The 17434-nt window shown below is 42.7% G+C and overlaps 1 protein-coding gene across 1 annotated transcript in view; it reads left to right on the forward strand.

Annotated features, from left to right (window-relative positions):
- The first annotated feature begins 1236 nt into the window (after positions 1-1236).
- Positions 1237-17434, forward strand: part of LOC112265537 (serine/threonine-protein kinase TAO1) — a 29842-nt gene continuing 13644 nt past the window's right edge. The window contains exons 1-10 of the mRNA XM_024442911.2: positions 1237-1820; positions 7785-8041; positions 8144-8215; positions 11148-11249; positions 11364-11409; positions 11522-11618; positions 11753-11866; positions 12020-12111; positions 12382-12475; positions 12597-12678. Coding sequence (XP_024298679.1) covers positions 7910-8041; positions 8144-8215; positions 11148-11249; positions 11364-11409; positions 11522-11618; positions 11753-11866; positions 12020-12111; positions 12382-12475; positions 12597-12678 — 831 coding nt within the window. The 5' untranslated portion in view covers positions 1237-1820; positions 7785-7909. The remainder of the gene's footprint in view (positions 1821-7784; positions 8042-8143; positions 8216-11147; positions 11250-11363; positions 11410-11521; positions 11619-11752; positions 11867-12019; positions 12112-12381; positions 12476-12596; positions 12679-17434) is intronic.

Here is a 17434-nt window from a genome sequence, read left to right on the forward strand (position 1 = left end):
TATTCCATTAGGGTGTTTTCTTGTAAAATGTTACAGACATTGACTTCACTTTACAAACCTAATTTGTGAAGGCTGATGTTCAAGGATGGAATAATGTGTTATAATATGGTCATATGATCATAACTCATTATAAGTTGTTGTAGACATGTATAAACATGATATGCGCTACACATGAAAAAAAGAGCAGCAAACCAAGAAAAAGTCTTACCTGGGGGTGGCCCGTCAGAAAGTCCAGGACCCAGTTGCATAGGGTGTCCTGACCCAGGGTCTCGAGCTTAATGACGAGTTGTGAGGGTACTATTGTGTTAAATGCTGAGCTGTAATCGATCAACAGCATTCTTACATAGGTATTCCTCTTGTCCAGATGGGTTGGGGCAGTGTGTAGTGTAACTGCAATGGCGTCGTCTGTGGACCTATTGGGGCGGTAAGGAAATTGGAGTGGGTCTAGGGTGTCAGGTAGGGTGGAGGTGATATGGGACTTGACGAGTCTCTCAAAGCACTTCGTATTAGACCTACTAATATCACTGATACAATACATTGTCTGTTTTCCTTTTCTTTGGGTTGTCGAAATAGAATAGTAGGACTCACAATTGGTCAATCTGTAATAGCCTAGTTATGACCATCGGCATAATTTGTTAGATATTCCAATAATGTATCTGTCTGAAACTAAATTGCACTAATTGAACCCAACTTCAGTGATGTTCATGGAAATGCCTTTCCCTTAACATGACTCCAACTGTATCACATTTGGGACCGGCTGTAAACCACCTTTGGTCTGCTTGGGTTCTCGAGAGCTATGCTATGTTGTTGTCTTAGGTCTCTTTATGTAGTGTTGTGGTGTCTCTTTTTAAATTTGATTTAACCTTTATTTAACTAGGCAAGTCATTTAAGAACAAATTCTTATTTACAATGACGGCCTACCAAAAGGCAGTCTCTCTTGTCATTTTTATTTTTAATCCCAGCCCCCGTCCCCGCAGGAAGTCTTTTGCCTTTTGGTAGGCCGTCATTGTAAATAAGAATTTGTTAAATAAAGATGAAATAAAATAAAAATTTAAAAGAGCTACATCATGCTAAGCAATGCTGGGGAAAAGTTGTAAAAACAATGTACATAGCTTCAATAACTTGTTATGCTATATGGGCATGCCATTTTATTTTGTCCATAGTAATTAGAGAAACTATTTAGTCTGCAGACCAGTAACTGCATTGTCACCGCTCATAGGGGTTTTGGTAGCTGTCCCATGCGTTTAGGCCAAAGTATTGGGTCAGAGCAATGACTGTATAATTATGAATGGGTCAGAGGGAGTTTACAGCGATAGGGCGGAACTGGCGTTCCAGAAACAGACTGATTTGAAAGAGGACGGGAGAGAATCCCAGCATAAACACTGTAAAATATTGAACATATTCCTACTCTCATTCAAAGAAAAGGCCTCTCCAATTTTCCGACGATATCAAGGGTGCGGTCGCTTTCAGTGTAGTTGTTTTCGTGGTGCTCCTTGAGCTTCCCTCACATTTTTCCCCACCGTATTTGTCACGGAGGGAGGCGGTGGAAAGCACGGCCGCCATCTTTGGGATCTGCCTGTAGTACGGGATTCGACAATCTGGGCCCCCGTTAGTCCAAGGCAAGGGTGGAGATTTTTTGCCAACTCTACACAGCCAATCTAAATCAACAAATCGGTTGACAACTTTGAAAAACATCAGAAATCAGTGTAAGGAAAATATAATAGAGGAAAAAACACACGTCCAGTACTCTTCCTGTCCACAATTGGTTGAACCACACGACATTCTCTGCTCGGCTCAAACCAGCCAGGCCCGTCGGAAGGGTGAGTTTAAACTGGCTAGCAGCAGCTAATGATAGCTAGCCTCACATTTTTAACGGGTTAAAATGTGAATGATACGGTGGTAAACAGTACTTGCAACGTAGCCCTAAAATACACGTATACCTACAACACTTGTCATATCACCATGTATTGCTTGCACACCACGTAAGAAACTAAGTTGGCTTCTACGGCTAGCTAACGTTACTAGTAACATCGTTAGCTAACAGTAGTACTAGTTAGCTGCTTCACGTTTTCTTGGCTGCATCGACCGAACTAGCTAGGTAACTAGCTACCGGTAACTTTCCAGTTTGTTGACATTAATAAAGCAATTACATAGCTTGCTACTAAAGTTGGCAGCATTGTCTCGTAGTAATGTTATATGTTTTGGGGAGTTCTGACAGAACTTCGAGTAATGTCCTGGCTATAGCTAGCTAGGTATGTGTTAGCTATGCCACTACTAGCATTTGCTGGGCAGCTTGCCAGTGAGCAAGCAAATGGGAGTCTAGGGACGTTTCTCAATGATGAGTTTGCCTTGAACGTCATTCGTCAATTTACAATCTTGCTACTGTACTGTCACATTAACTAGGGTACATATTAGGTGTATGTTGCATCTATTGCAAAGATCAGAAGGTAAACAATAGTGTGTTTTGTTATGTAATCTGTTTCTTTGATCCACACAAAATTGGTTTACAAATGCTGGGTGTTCCAGTCCTTGTGCAATAGGTACACATCATTAATAAGAACAGAACACTACTAAATGCATTTGAATAAACCTACAAGTGCACAAGCCTGGCTATTATTATTTTTAAGAATGAAACGGCACTTGGCAACAGCTTGCATTCCCATCTAGCTGCTATTACCCTAGTTTAGACCCCTCTATGATTGGATTTGTTAGCTGTGACATTCATATGCCCCAATCCGTTAACGTTGGCCTAAAAGGCTCCATGAATGCTGGAAGGCACATTAAATATGATGTCCTCCTTGCATATTGATTAATAATTGTTATTTCCCTGGTTCAGTTTGTGTGTGGGGGGTTGGTCAATTAAGTGGGTGCCACTTCACCGTGTGAACTGAAATGAGTTGGCTATGTGTTCATACTCATTTCATTTGTTTATGGGGCTCTTACATAATCATGAAAACAAAGGGGTTGGGTCAATTCAGTTTTCAAATCAGGAAGTTAATTGAATATTGCTAATTGTTTTCTACTATGAGGATTTATCAATTCATGAATTGCATTTCAATTCACTTCAAAAACAGTGTACTGGATACTCCAGAGAGAGACACAAATAGGTCCCAGGGATAGACAATAAGGATGGCCATGTTTGTATCCACAGCCTTGCATTGTGAATACATGATACATTGATTAGCCTATCACAGACCACATTACACCTCCACAGATAATACAATAGTTTTCCCCTCTAAGAGCTCCAAAGCAACACCATTGCTAGGGCTGTATAAGCTACGATAGAATAGTCTTACTGCCTGAAACAATTCCCAGCAGGGCCTATAGCTGAGCGAACAGGAAATGCTGAGAAATGCAGTGCAGTGACAGCATGCAGAGGGAATTCCATCCCTCCAGCTTTGTTGTCCTGTCCGGTTGTATTCTTGCAGTCCCTCTCTTTCTCCCTCTGTCTCTCTCTCTCTGTGTCTGTCTGTCTGTGTGGCACATCAAAGTGTTTCATTAAATGTATCAGTTACCATCGCTGTCACTGCTCTCACATGCACCCTGCCGTTCAAAACGTCATCATCAAGAGAGATAGGCTACAACAACAAGGCTCATTCATGAACAACAATGTAGTAAACAACAATGGCAATTAAGCCACAGTCCCATGCCGTTAATGAGACTTTATTTCAGGGCTGTGGCTGCATCTGTACAGCAGGGTAGTGAGTGAGTCGTCCAGTGGGACAAAGGATGTCTGCCTGCTGTGCCTGAGGGACTGGAGTCCGGCTGTGCTGTTCCTACCAGGCCGAGAAGGAAAGGAACAGTCTTGTGACTCTGGCGTCAGAGGGAGAGTGTTGCTCAGTGTGTCTGTGTGCAGCTGATCATCTGAGCTGGCTGGGCACAGTCAACCTTCCTCAGATAACTAGTTAGCTATCAACAATTACATCATGTTTAAGAGCCAGAGATAAGTTACATGTTTATTGAGACATACAGACAGTGACATATTGTGTTACTGCCAGAAATGTTTTTGAATTACAAAAACAAATTGGCACTGTAGCCTAGTCAATTTTCTGGTGTTGTCGAGGAGTGGCTATGTTACACAGGCAGCTATGAACCATAGGAGCAACATGTTACTACCACACTTGTTGGTCTTCCTCTGGCAATATTGGAATTGGCCTAGTAAAAACAGTTTCTTTTTTTTCTTTTCTTTTTTGAGGATGGAAAATACCCCCTAAATATATATTTGAATCAATTGACTGAGGAAATGTCTGTCTTGACCATACAGGTCTAACAACTAGCCAGTTTTATGTTATGGATGGTATGGTGCATAGCTCATATCATCCATTCCTTAGTCACCTACTGTGTTGTAATGTTGGGTTTTCTTTGTGTGAGGTTATCAGCTGCAGGGCTATTTTCTTTGTTTCCCCCTTACATCTGTCTGTCTGCATACCTCTGTCTATCAGCCAGGACACAGCCCACTGGCTTTCTTACAGTAGTTGCTGTTTCTATGGAAACAGGAGACTGTGGTCTCTTCCTACTTCGTTTGCCGGAATGGACCGAGAGCTATAACTGGCCACTCTCCAGAGCTCAGCCTGACGTCACTGGCCAGTGTGCCCATCCCTCGCTCCTATTATTAGGCTCTCCTGTGGCAGCCAGGGATGCTCAGAGGGCCATGATCCTACAGTAATGGGCTGGACATGGCAGGAACACTAGTTTCTTTCTCATCGTCTGCCTAAAGCAGCCCATGGCGTGTGTCATATCCGAGGGAGAGAATACTGGACTGAGCCAAAAAAGTTGAAAGCACAGCACTGGTGTTTTTTTTCTTCTCTCAAACCATTGATGACACAACTGAATTTTTACACCTGAGGAAACCTTTGAGACCGAAGACTGCACACAACTCTGCCACTCGAGGGTGTCTCCTTTAGAGGTCGACCTATTATGATTTTTCAATGCCGATACCGATTATTGGAGGACCAAAAAAAGCCGATACTGATTAATCGGCCAATTTTTAAAAATATATTTGTAATAATGATAATTACAACAATACTGAATGAACACTTATTTTAACTTAATATAATACATCAATAAAATCAATTTAGCCTCAAATAAATAATGAAACATGTTCAATTTGGTTTAAATAATGCAAAAACAAAGTGTTGGAAAAGAAAGTAAAAGTGTAATATGTGCCATGTAAGAAAGCTAACGTTTAAGTTCCTTGCTCAGAACATGAGAACATATGAAAGCTGGTGGTTCCTTTTAACATGAGTCTTCAATATTCCCAGGTAAGAAGTTTTAGGTTGTAGTTATTATAGGAATTATAGGACTGTTTCTCTCTATACCATTTGTATTTCATTAACCTTTGACTATTGGATGTTCTTATAGGCACTTTAGTATTACCAGTGTAACATTATAGCTTCCGTCCCTCTCCTCGCTCTTACCTGGGCTCGAACCAGGAACACAACGACAACAGCCACCCTCGAAGCAGCGTTACCCATCACTCCACAAAAGCTGCGGCCCTTGCAGAGCAAGGGGAACAACTACTTCAAGTCTCAGAGCGAGTGACGTTCGAAACGCTATTAGCGTGCACCCCTCTAACTAGCTAGCCATTTCACATCGGTTACACGAGCCTAATCTTGTGAGTTGATAGGCTTGAAGTCATAAACAGCTGCTGGAAAACGCACGAAAGTGCTGTTTGAATGAATGCTTATGAGCCTGCTGGTGCCTACCATCGCTCAGACAGACTGCTCTATCAAATCATAGACTTAGTTATAACATAATAACACACAGAAATACGAGCCTTAGGTCATTAATATGGTCAAATCCGGAAACTATCATCTCAAAAACAAGACGTTTATTCTTTCAGTGAAATACGGAAGCATTCCGTATTTTATCTAACCGGTGGCATCCATAAATCTAAATATTCCTGTTACATTGCACAACCTTCAATGTTATGTCATAATTACGTAAAATTCTGGCAAATTAGGCGGTCCAAACTGTTGCATATACACTGACTCTGCGTGCAATGAACGCAAGAGAAGTGACACAATTTAACCTGGTTAATATTGCCTGCTAACCTGGATTTCTTTTAGCTAAATATGCAGGTAAAAAAATATTTTCTTCTGTGTATTGATTTTAAGAAAGGCATTGATGTTTATGGTTAGGTACACATTGGAGCAACTATATGCAACGCAGGACACGCTAGATAAACTAGTAATATCATCAACCATGTGTAGTGATTATGATGGATGGATTGATTGATTGTTTTTGTAAGATAAGTTTAATGCTAGCTAGTAACTTACCTTGGCTTACTGCATTCGCGTAACAGGCAGTCTCCTCGTTGGACTAGTTAACTGTAAGGTTGCAAGATTGAATCCCCCGAGCTGACAAGGTAAAAATCTGTCGTTCTGCCCCTGAACAAGGCAGTTAAGCCACCATTGAAAATAAGAATGTGTTCTTAACTGACTTGCCTAGTTAAATAAAGATTAAATAAGGGTGTAAAAAAAAATAGGCCAAATTGGTGTCCAAAAATACAGATTTCCAATTGTTATGAAAACATGAAATCGGCCATTCCGATTAATCGGTCGACCTCTAGTCTCCTTTGCACTTCCTCTCCCTCATGCAAAAATAATAATGATATGAACCATGTTTCCATATACAGTTTTTATGCGAGTAAAGTCATACCATATATATAATTATATATTATTTTTACGACAGCTGTGATGGGAACAGGAAGTTTCGGTACAATTTTATAAATGCAGACATAATTTGTTTGTTTGACATGGTGGGATCTTTTTGTGTCAGTGAAATATATTATATGAGAGATGATGGTGGAAACACCTTTTTAAGGGCAATATTAACCATCATATCGAAGTAATCTTGGAGTTGAGCGATGATATGATGTCGAGTCGTAGTTTTTATTAGGCTACAGATGAAAAAATGTATGAACTTCACAGGGTCGTGAAAGTGCACAATGATCTTGATGCTCCTTTCCAATAAGTATCGAGGGTCTGATTCTGGTGACATGAGGATCGATGCATGACTGCAGTTTGACTAATAAATATTCTTGCTTGTATCCCCAATAATCTCATGTAGACTAGCCTACCGTGCTGTATCTGCGAGCTGTTGGTTTAAACACAAGTGACAAGACCAGAGTAACAAAACTATTGGTAGAGTTGAAAATGCGATGGAAACACATTCAACTTTAGATTTTTATTCGGTAGACGAAAACATAAGCAAAAAGTACATTTTGTGTGCATTATCATCACGCACTGATTTTTATCCTCAATAAGTCCGTTGGATGGAGACACCACTGGTGGGAAAATGCATATTTTCTTTATGCAGATTTTAGAATATTCGCATGAAAATCTGTCGCCAATTGGATGGAAGCCTAGCTAGAGACAGTGTTTTTTTTCCAGAATAGTGCCTCTTTAGTTATCATGGTTACATGGCCCGATACTGACTGTGCAGGAAAAGGTTTGAAAGGAGGCTTATTCTGAGCTTAGGGCTGCCCCGTCCCCTATGTAGGCTTTTCAGCATTAGTTAATCAGTATTAAAAGTCCTATTCACTCTCTCTGTTTAGGCTGTTATTCTTCTATGTCCCGGAGAATCAATTTTACCATTCACCCCCTCTCAATATCATAACGTGATTGATTTTGGGTCCCAGTTGGTAGAGCATGTTGCAATGCCAGGGTTGTGGGTTTGATTCCCACAGGGAAAAATAATGAAAAATCTGCTAAATAACTGAAATGGGGGAGTATGATATTGATGTGCTAGTTCTCGCTCTCTGTCCTCTCCATCCCCCCCAGGTGTGTACACGTATGAGGCCACTGTCCTGCAGATGAACCGTCGGTGGGGGCTGTCACGTCGCTGTCGCATATCCAGATAATCCCTGGCCGCGGCGGTGGCGGCACTGGCACGTCCCCCCCTCAGCATGCCCAACACTAGTCGGGCGGGGAGCCTGAAAGACCCCGATGTTGCTGAGCTCTTCTTCAAGGAGGACCCTGAGAAACTGTTCTCAGACCTGCGAGAGATCGGACATGGCAGCTTCGGTGCAGTCTACTTTGTGAGTACTTGGACCCGCCACTCTGTGCTCAGTAACAGAGCTGGACTTACATTCAGAACGGTTTAAGATATAGGGCAGGGTGTTGACTGTATTTTTCTTCAGGCACGAGATGTGCGGACCACTGAGGTGGTGGCCATCAAGAAGATGTCGTACAGTGGAAAACAATCCAACGAGGTAAGAGACTGACTGTGCATCAAATGCCGTTGGTGTTCCATCAAACAGTTATAACCAGTGTTGTACGGTATACCGGTAATATCACTGCACCAAAACGTTATGATACCTCAATTTAGAATACCGTAGTGCTGTTTCATGAGATACTACTAGTCCAATGATATCCACTTCACTTTCAAGCGCATATCACATGTGGCAGCTGTAATCAGCCAGTCACATCCCCTACCAGCCCTGTCACCTGCTTCTCTCAGTCCGCCCTCCATGTACATCTATTCCTCCGTCAGGATTTTCAAATAGAATTTAGCCATGATGGCGAGCGGGGATGCAGACCCAGACCCTGATGAGTCTCCTGTTGTTAGATTTGTACGTTTGTTACATTGGAGCAGTGTGCTAAGCGAGCAATTTTGGCACATTACATAATTTCATCGCATGTTTTGACCAAGAGCACACAGACCAGTCTGAGTAGTCTTTGCAAGTTCACTGTCATGCAGCCTCTGAGTGTCAGAGAGGGGAATGGAGCAGCGCTTCGCCCCAGGCATGGTTGCAGCTTTACAGCAACGAATACGGCTTGTTTCTAGCCTAAACAGTTAAAAAATATCACCCATATTTCCAGTTTTTCTTTCTTTCAGGATTCACGCTCATTTTAAATTATTAAATAAACCATGTCGCGGGCTGTTTACTAATCCTGGGTTTCTAATTATTGGTTTGATAACGAACAACGTTGTTCAGTCATGTTACCTAGCTAGCTAACAACCTGGTAACTTGACTAGGTTTAAGCAAATTTGATTGGCACATGAAGAAAGGGTCTGCTACTCATGAGGTGTGCTTCAAAGGTAGGATTCATATAGGCCTAGTGTAAGAATAAACTATATCAACAATCTATTTCTTTCTGGTGCTCCTTAAATTCTGTTTGGTGCCTAGTGCTTTAAAAGTTGGGAGCAGTGTGTTTGGGAGAGGGAGAGAGTGGTGTGTGTTTTGTTTGGGCTCCAAGTGGCGCAGTGGTCTATGGCACTGTATCTCAGTGCTAGAGGCATCACTACAGACACCCTGGTTCGAATCCAGGCTGTATCACAACCGGACGTGATTTGGAGTCCCGCTCAATTGGCCCAGCGTCGTCCGGGTTTTGCCGTGTAGGCCGTCATTGTAAATAAGAATTTGTTCTTAACTGACTTGCCTAGTTAAAATAAAGGTTAGATAATACAATAAAACAATTACAAGAGTAAGGGAGAGAGAGTGTGTGTGTGTGTTTGTGAGGAAGGGGGAGAGAGAGTGTGTGTGTGTGTTTATGAGAGCGAAGGAGACTGTGAGGAAGGGAGAGAGTGTGTGTGTTTGTGTTAACCGAAGTCTGTGTTAACAGATGCAGTGTTTTCCCCTTACTGACACAATAACAAGCAGATCATTATGCAGTGTTTTCCCCTTACTGACACAGTGACATGCAGATCATTATGCAGTGTTTTCCCCTTACTGACACAGTGACATGCAGATCATTATGCAGTGTTTTCCCCTTACTGACACAGTGACATGCAGATCATTATGCAGTGTTTTCCCCTTACTGACACAGTTACATGCAGATCATTATGCATTTGTATTCCTTCCTCCAGATAAATCACAGGTAGGCCTTTGCAAATATGAGCAAATCAAACAGTCTATGCAGTATTCTATTATACACTGAACGTGTTGACATTAAATTCAATATGTGTTGTATTGAGTAGAAGTGTGCATTTCAGTGAAACCGTGAACAAGGGGCTGGGGTACAGGGGGAAACAGGATGCTAGGCCACAGATTTTTTTTTCTCCACATGGTATCGTCACAACACTAGTTATAACACAACAGATTCAGCCAAAATTGTCACACTTGTTATCAGTTACCACGTTAAGCTTACTTTGTTACAGCACCTTTCATAATTCTAGTTTTGTAAGTTAGCATCTCTCACTTACTTGCAAATAGCATTATTTTTTCTAAAAATACACAGTTAGCTCATAAATATGTAAATCAGATAATTGTGTGACAATGTAGGCATGGAGTACAAACAATATGATCTATTAATCCCATGACATTTGATTTAATCAGTGGTGTGATGATACAACATGTTCTCCAGGAAACGGTTACCTCGTTTTAAAGGTTACCCAATTTCAATGAGTTGAGACAGTGCAGGGCTGTTACAGATGTTTTGTTTGTTGTCTCAATATTGGTTTACAGTGAAAAGGCTCAATAGCATCTAATCTAACAAGGCCTATTCCTTCAAGATCCTTTCCTCATTGAGTTTGGAGCTTTAGGCCTATAGTTTCTCTACATTTTGGTCTTCAAGGGGATTTGTTGTGTTTCTCAGCAGTTAAAACATCTAGCTTATTTGCTTAAAGTAGTGGAATTGCAAATCAGTGGCCTGTTCCCTGAAGCGCAGTCTAAAAACAGTTGATAATCGGATTTGAATCTGGCAAAATGACTGGATTGGGTAATTCATTAACCCAAAGAAGTAGAGTGGAACTCAAAGGGAAGTAACTAAAGTTCCATGTAGAACACATAGTTCCAGCCTGCATCTCTGTCCTTATTGTTTAAAGGGGCAATCTGCAGTTGTTAGATCCATTTTTTTGACTTATAAAGAATGATATACCTATTGATTCTTGAAGAATATAACTTTTATAAATACTTAATGAGCTTAGTTTAACTGTCGTACCCCATCAGAACTCCAAATATAACCTTGTTTTACTCCAGTATTTGTATGCATCGTAATTGTAAACAAACTGTATAGCGTCAAAACATTCTTAAAACTATAAATGTGATATCTTGGATGGTCAGTACATTTCTCCAGGCGCATCCCTCAGCTTTTTACCCAAACAAGAGGATGGGTGAATGCGAATTGCTTCAACTGCAGATTGGCCCTTTTAGAGCTTGTTACGCAAGCATGATGTAGTCGTTCCACTGTTTTACCTTACAGAAATGGCAAGACATAATCAAGGAGGTGAAGTTTCTGCAGAGAATACAGCACCCAAACAGCATAGAGTATAAGGGATGCTATCTGCGAGAGCACACTGCCTGGGTAAGAGTGTTATCTGAATGGAAAATATAAACAATAGGTCAAAATGCTATGGTGAATACTCTGAAACGGGTACATTAGTTAACCCTGTATAACACTCTCTTTCTGTCTCTGTAGCTGGTGATGGAATACTGTCTAGGCTCTGCCTCTGATGTCCTGGAAGGTAAGATGGGAGTTTTTATGACACAGTGATGATTTATAAGATGAGTTCTTCTTTGTGGTTTTTGCCATGATTTGCAGCACTCTCATCCCATCTATCTCTGCATATTCTGTAGTTCACAAGAAACCTCTACAAGAAATGGAAATAGCAGCGATTACCCACGGTGCTCTACAGGGGTTGGCTTACCTTCATTCCCACAACATGATTCACCGGTGAGTAGTGCTAGTAGCTGTATATGTGGATGTGCTAGACTGACTTCTTTGTGCCCTTAGGGGGGAGTTTGCCTGTGCCAGTGGAACAAAGCTCTAATGCCATAATCACTCTCCTCTGTTTGTCTGTCTGACAGAGATATTAAGGCAGGGAACGTCTTGCTGACAGAGCCTGGCCAGGTGAAACTTGCAGATTTTGGTTCTGCCTCCATTGTCTCTCCAGCCAACTCTTTTGTGGGGACGCCATATTGGTGAGTGGCAGAATTCCAATGTACAAGAAAAATGGATGGTGTTTGAAACATGGGGAAGAATTTTGAAATGGGGCACTCTCTATTGTCTCATTCAAAATGTTCCATCAAATCAAAAGCGGTGTAACGGTCATTAAAATGGGTATGTTTCCTCAGGATGGCCCCAGAGGTAATCCTGGCTATGGACGAGGGTCAATATGATGGGAAGATTGACATCTGGTCTTTGGGGATAACTTGCATTGAATTAGGTAAACTCTTTAGTCCATGTACTCTGCTCTGGTTCAACTCTAGCTCTTCTGTTGTTTTAATGTTCTCCTCTGTTCATTCCATATCTCAAACCAATATCTGGCCAGTAAAGAAAGTATACCTATTTTTCATTTTTTCATACTGGTTGAAATAATACATGTGCTAGGTTTTGTCTGTCTTCCTAGTTCTTCTCCTCCCCACTGTCCTCCTTGTTATGTTTGGCTGTTAGTGGATCCTGGTAACCTATTGTTTTCTCTGATCTTTTTTTCTAGCTGAGAGAAAACCTCCACTGTTCAATATGAATGCGATGAGTGCCTTGTATCACATAGCGCAGAATGAAAGCCCCACACTGCAGTCAAGTGAATGGTACGTCATGTAGCTTCATCAGAGTTGATTATTTTAGGAGAAGGAATTTGTCCGCTTTTAAAGTGTGTCATGGTGAGAACGAAACTAACTCTTCCCTCTTTTCCCCCATCTCTCACTTCAGGACGGATTACTTCCGAAACTTTGTAGATTCTTGCCTTCAGAAATTCCCCCAAGACAGGCCCAACTCTGAGGAACTTTTAAATGTAAGACCTCCGATATACACTACATGAACAAAAGTATCTGGACACCTGCTCGTCATTCTAAAAATCATGGGCATTAATATGGAGTTGGTCCCCCCTTTGCTGCTTTAACAGCCTGCACTCTTCTGAGAAGGCTTTCAACTAGATGTTGTAACATTGCTGCAGGGACTTGCTTCTATTCAGCCACAAGAGCATTAGTGAGGTTGGCCACTGATGTTGGGCGATTAGGCCTGGCTTGCAGTCGGTATTCCAATTCATCCCAAAGGTGTTTGATGGGGTTGAAGTTAGGGCTCTGTGCAGGCCTGTCAAGTACTTCCACACCAATCTCGACAAACCATTTCTGTATGGACCTCGCATTGTGCACAGGGGCATTGTCATGCAGAAACAGGTAACGGCCTTACCCAAACTGTTTCCACAAAGTTGGAAGCACAGAATGGTCTAGAATGTCATTGTATGCTGTAGCGTTAAGATTTCCCTTCGTTGGAACTAAGGAACCTAGCCCAAACAATTATTCCTCCTCCACCAGACTTTACAGTTGGCACGATGCATTGGGGCTGGTAGCGTTCTCCTGGCATCTGCCAAACCCAGATTTGTCAGTCGGACTGACAAAGAAAGCGTTTCCACTGCTCCAGAGTCCAATGGCGGTGAGCTTTACGCCACTTCAGCCGACGCTTGACATTGCATATGGGGATGCTGGGCTTGTGTGCAGCTGTTTGGCCATGGAAACACATTTCATGAAGCTACCAATGAACAGTTATCGTGCTGACGTTGCTTCCAGCGGCAGTTTAGAACTCGGTATTGAGTGTTGCAACCGATGACAGACCATTTTTACTCGCTAGTCCTGGCAGTCCCGTTATGTGAGCTTGTGTGTCTTACCACTTCGCGGTTGAGTTGTTGTTGCTTCTAGACGTTTCCACTTCACAATACCTGCACTTATAGTTGACCGGAGCTGCTCTAGCAGGGCAGACATTTTACGAACTGACTTGTTGGAAAGGTAGCAACATGGTACCAACCTATGTTGGTGCCATGTTGAAAGTCACTGAGCTCTTCAGTGAGGCCATTCTATTGCCAATGTTTGTCTGTGAATATTGCATGGCTGTGTGCTCGATTTTATACACCTGTCAGCAACGAGTGTCTGAAATGTCAAAATCCACTAATTTGAAGGGGTGTCCGCATACTTTTGTTTATACAGTGCATTCGGAAACTATTCAGATCCCATGACGTTTTCCAAATTTTGTTACGTTACAGCCTTATTCTGAAATAGATTCAATAGTTTTTTTCCCTCATCAGTCTATATACAATACCCCATAATGACGAAGTGAAAACTGTTTTTTTTCGCCATTTTTACTAACTTATACAAAATTAAAAACAGAAATCAAAGTTTATCATGTCAAATCAAAGTTTATTTGTCACGTGCGCTGAATAGACCTTACAGGGAAATGCTTACTTACAGGCTTTAACCATTCGTGCTAAAAAAGTATTCGGTGAACAATAGGTAGGTAAAGAAATAAAACAACAGTAAAAAGACAGGCTCTATACAGTAGTGAGGCTATAAAAGTAGCGAGGCTACATACAGACACCGGTTAGTCAGGCTGATTGAGGTAGTATGTACATATGGTTAAAGGGACTATGCATATTTGATGAACAGAGAGTAGCAGTTGCGTAAAAGAGGGGGTGGTGGGTGGCGGGACACAATGCAGATAGCCCGGTTTGGAACTGTGCGGGAGCACTGGTTGGTCGGCCCAATTGAGGTATGTACATGAATGTATAGTTAAAGTTACTATGCATATATGATAAACAGAGAGTAGCAGCAGTGTAAAAAGAGGGGTTGGGGGGGGCACACAATGCAAATAGTCCAGGTAAACATTTGGTGACCTGTTCAGTAGTCTTATGGCTTGGGGGTAAAAACTGTTGAAGCCTTTTTGTCCTAGACTTGGCACTCTGGTACCGCTTGCCATGCGGTAGTAGAGAGAACAGTCTATGGCTGGGGTCTTTGACAATTTTTAGGGCCTTCCTCTGTCACCGCCTGGTGTAGAGGTCCTGGATGGCAGGCAGCTTAGCCCCAGTGATGTACTGGGCCGTACGCATTACCCTCTGTAGTGCCTTGCAGTCAGAGGTCGAGCAGTTGCCGTACCAGGCAGTGATGCAACCGGTCAGGATGCTCTCGATGTTGCAGCTGTAGAATCTTTTGAAGATCTTAGGACCCATGCCAAATCTTTTTAGTTTCCTGAGGGGGAATAGGCTTTGTCGTGCCCTCTTCACAACTGTCTTGGTGTGTTTGGACCATTCTAGTTTGTTGTTGATGTGGACACCAAGGAACTTGAAGCTCTCAACCTGCTCTACTACAGCCCCGTCGATGAGAATGGACGCGTGCTCGGTCCTCCTTTTCCTGTAGTCCACAATAATCTCCTTAGTCTTGGTTACGTTGAGGGAGAGGTTGTTATTCTGGCACCACCTGGCCAGGTCTCTGACTTCCTCCCTATAGGCTGTCTCGTCGTTGTCGGTGATCAGGCCTACTACTGTTGTGTCGTCTGCAAACTTAATGATGGTGTTGGAGTCGTGCCTGGCCATGCAGTCTTGGGTGAACAGGGAGTACAGGAGGGGACTGAGCACGCATCCCTGGGGAGCTCCAGCGTTGAGGTTCGGCGTGGCAGATGTGTTGCTACCTACCCTCACCCCCGGGGGGCAGCCCGTCAGGGAGTCCAGGATCCAGTTGCAGAGGCAGGCGTTTAGTCCCAGGATCCTTAGCTTAGTGATGAGCTTTGAGGGTACTATGGTGTTGAACGCTGAGCTGTAGTCAATGAATAGCATTATCACGTAAGTGTTCCTTTTGTCCAGGTGGGAAAGGGCAGTGTGGAGTGCAATAGAGATTGCATCATCTGTGGATCTGTTTGGACGGTATGCAAATTGGAGTGGGTCTAGGGTTTCTGGGATAATGGTGTTGATGTGAGCCATTACCAACCTTTCAAAGCACTTCATGGCTACAGACTTGAGTGCTATGGGTCTGTAGTCATTCAGGCAGGTTGCCTTTGTGTTCTTGGGCACAGGGACTATGGAGGTCTGCTTGAAACATGTTGGTATTACAGACTTAATCAGGGACATGTTGAAAATGTCAGTGAAGACACCTGCCAGTTGGTCAGCACATGCCCGGAGCACACGTCCTGGTAATCCGTCTGGCCCCGCAGCCATGTGTATGTTGACCTGTTTATTAAAGGTCTTACTCACGTCAGCTACGGAGAGCGTGATCACACAGTCGCCTGGAACAGCTGATGCTCTTATGCATGCCTCGGTGTTGCTTGCCTCGAAGCGAGCATAGAAGGGATTTAACTCGTCTGGTAGGCTCGTGTCACTGGGCAGCTCGTGGCTGTGCTTCCCTTTTGTAGTCTGTAATATTTAGACCCTTTGCTTTGAGTCTAGAAACTGAACTCAGGTGCATTTCCATTGATCATTTGGGGCGGCAGGTAGCCTAGTGGTTAGAGCATCGGACCAGTAACCGAAAGGTTGCTAGATTGAATCCCCGAGATCGAATCCCCGAGCTGGCAAGGTAAGAATCTGTCGTTCTGCCCCTGAACAAGGCAGTTAACCCACTGTTCCTAGGCCGTCATTGTAAATAAGAAATTGTTCTTAACTGACTTGCCTAGTTAAATATAGGTTTAAAAAATGTTAAATCATTTATCCTTGATGTTACTACAACTTGATTTGTCCCCAAGAACTGAATGGTCACAATAACAGAGCTCCAGAATTCCTCTTTGGAGATAGGAGAACATTCCAGAAGTACAACCATCTCTGCATCACTCCACCAATCAGGCCTTTATGTTAGAGTGCCCAGATGGAAACCACTCCTCAGTAAAATGACACTCCTCAGGCACATGACAGCCCGCTGACCATGAGAAACAAGATTCTCTGTTCTGATGAAACCAAAATTGAACTTTGGCCTGAATTCCAAGCGTTACTTCTGGAGGAAACCTGGCACCACCCCTACGGTGAAGCATGGTGGTGGCAGCATCATGCTGTGGGGATGTTTGGAAAGATGAACGGAGCAAAGTACAGAGAGATTTTTGGTGAAAACCTGCTCCAGAGCTCTCAGGACCTCAGACTGGGGCGAAGGTTCACCTTCCAACAGGACAACGACCCTAAGCACGCAGCCAAGACAACGCAGGAGTGACTTCGGGACACGTCTCTGAATGTCCTTGAGTGGTCCAGCCAGAGCCTGGACTTGAACCCGATTGAACATCTCTGGAGAGACCTGAAAATAGCTGTGCATCAACGCCATCCATCCAACCTGGCAGAGCTTGAGAGGCTCTGCAGTGAAGAATGAGAGAAACTCCCAAAATACAGGTGTGCCAAGCTTGTCGTGTAATACCCAAGCAGACTCTAGGCTGTAATAGCTTCCAAAGCTGCTTCACCAAAGCACTGCATAAAGGGTCTGAATTCTTATGTAAATGCAATGTTTTATTTTTAATACATTTGCAAAAATATCTTACCCTGTTTTTTCTTTGTCATTATGGGTCTTTGTGTGTAGATTGATGAGAAAAAAAATATATTTAATCAATTTTAGAACAAGGCTGTAATGTAACCACAATGTGGGAAAGCGGTCTAAATACTTCCCCAATTCATTGTATAGGTAGTCTATCTTATTTATGATTATCATGATCTACCAATGCCAAGACAGATACAGAGCTCTGTTCACTTGATTTTGAGTTTACCTTAAATTAACATGAATCATACCCACCCTCAACTCAAAAGAAAATGATTGTCC

The sequence above is a fragment of the Oncorhynchus tshawytscha genome, linkage group LG13 (assembly GCF_018296145.1).
Source record: "Oncorhynchus tshawytscha isolate Ot180627B linkage group LG13, Otsh_v2.0, whole genome shotgun sequence".
Taxonomy (NCBI): domain Eukaryota; kingdom Metazoa; phylum Chordata; class Actinopteri; order Salmoniformes; family Salmonidae; genus Oncorhynchus; species Oncorhynchus tshawytscha.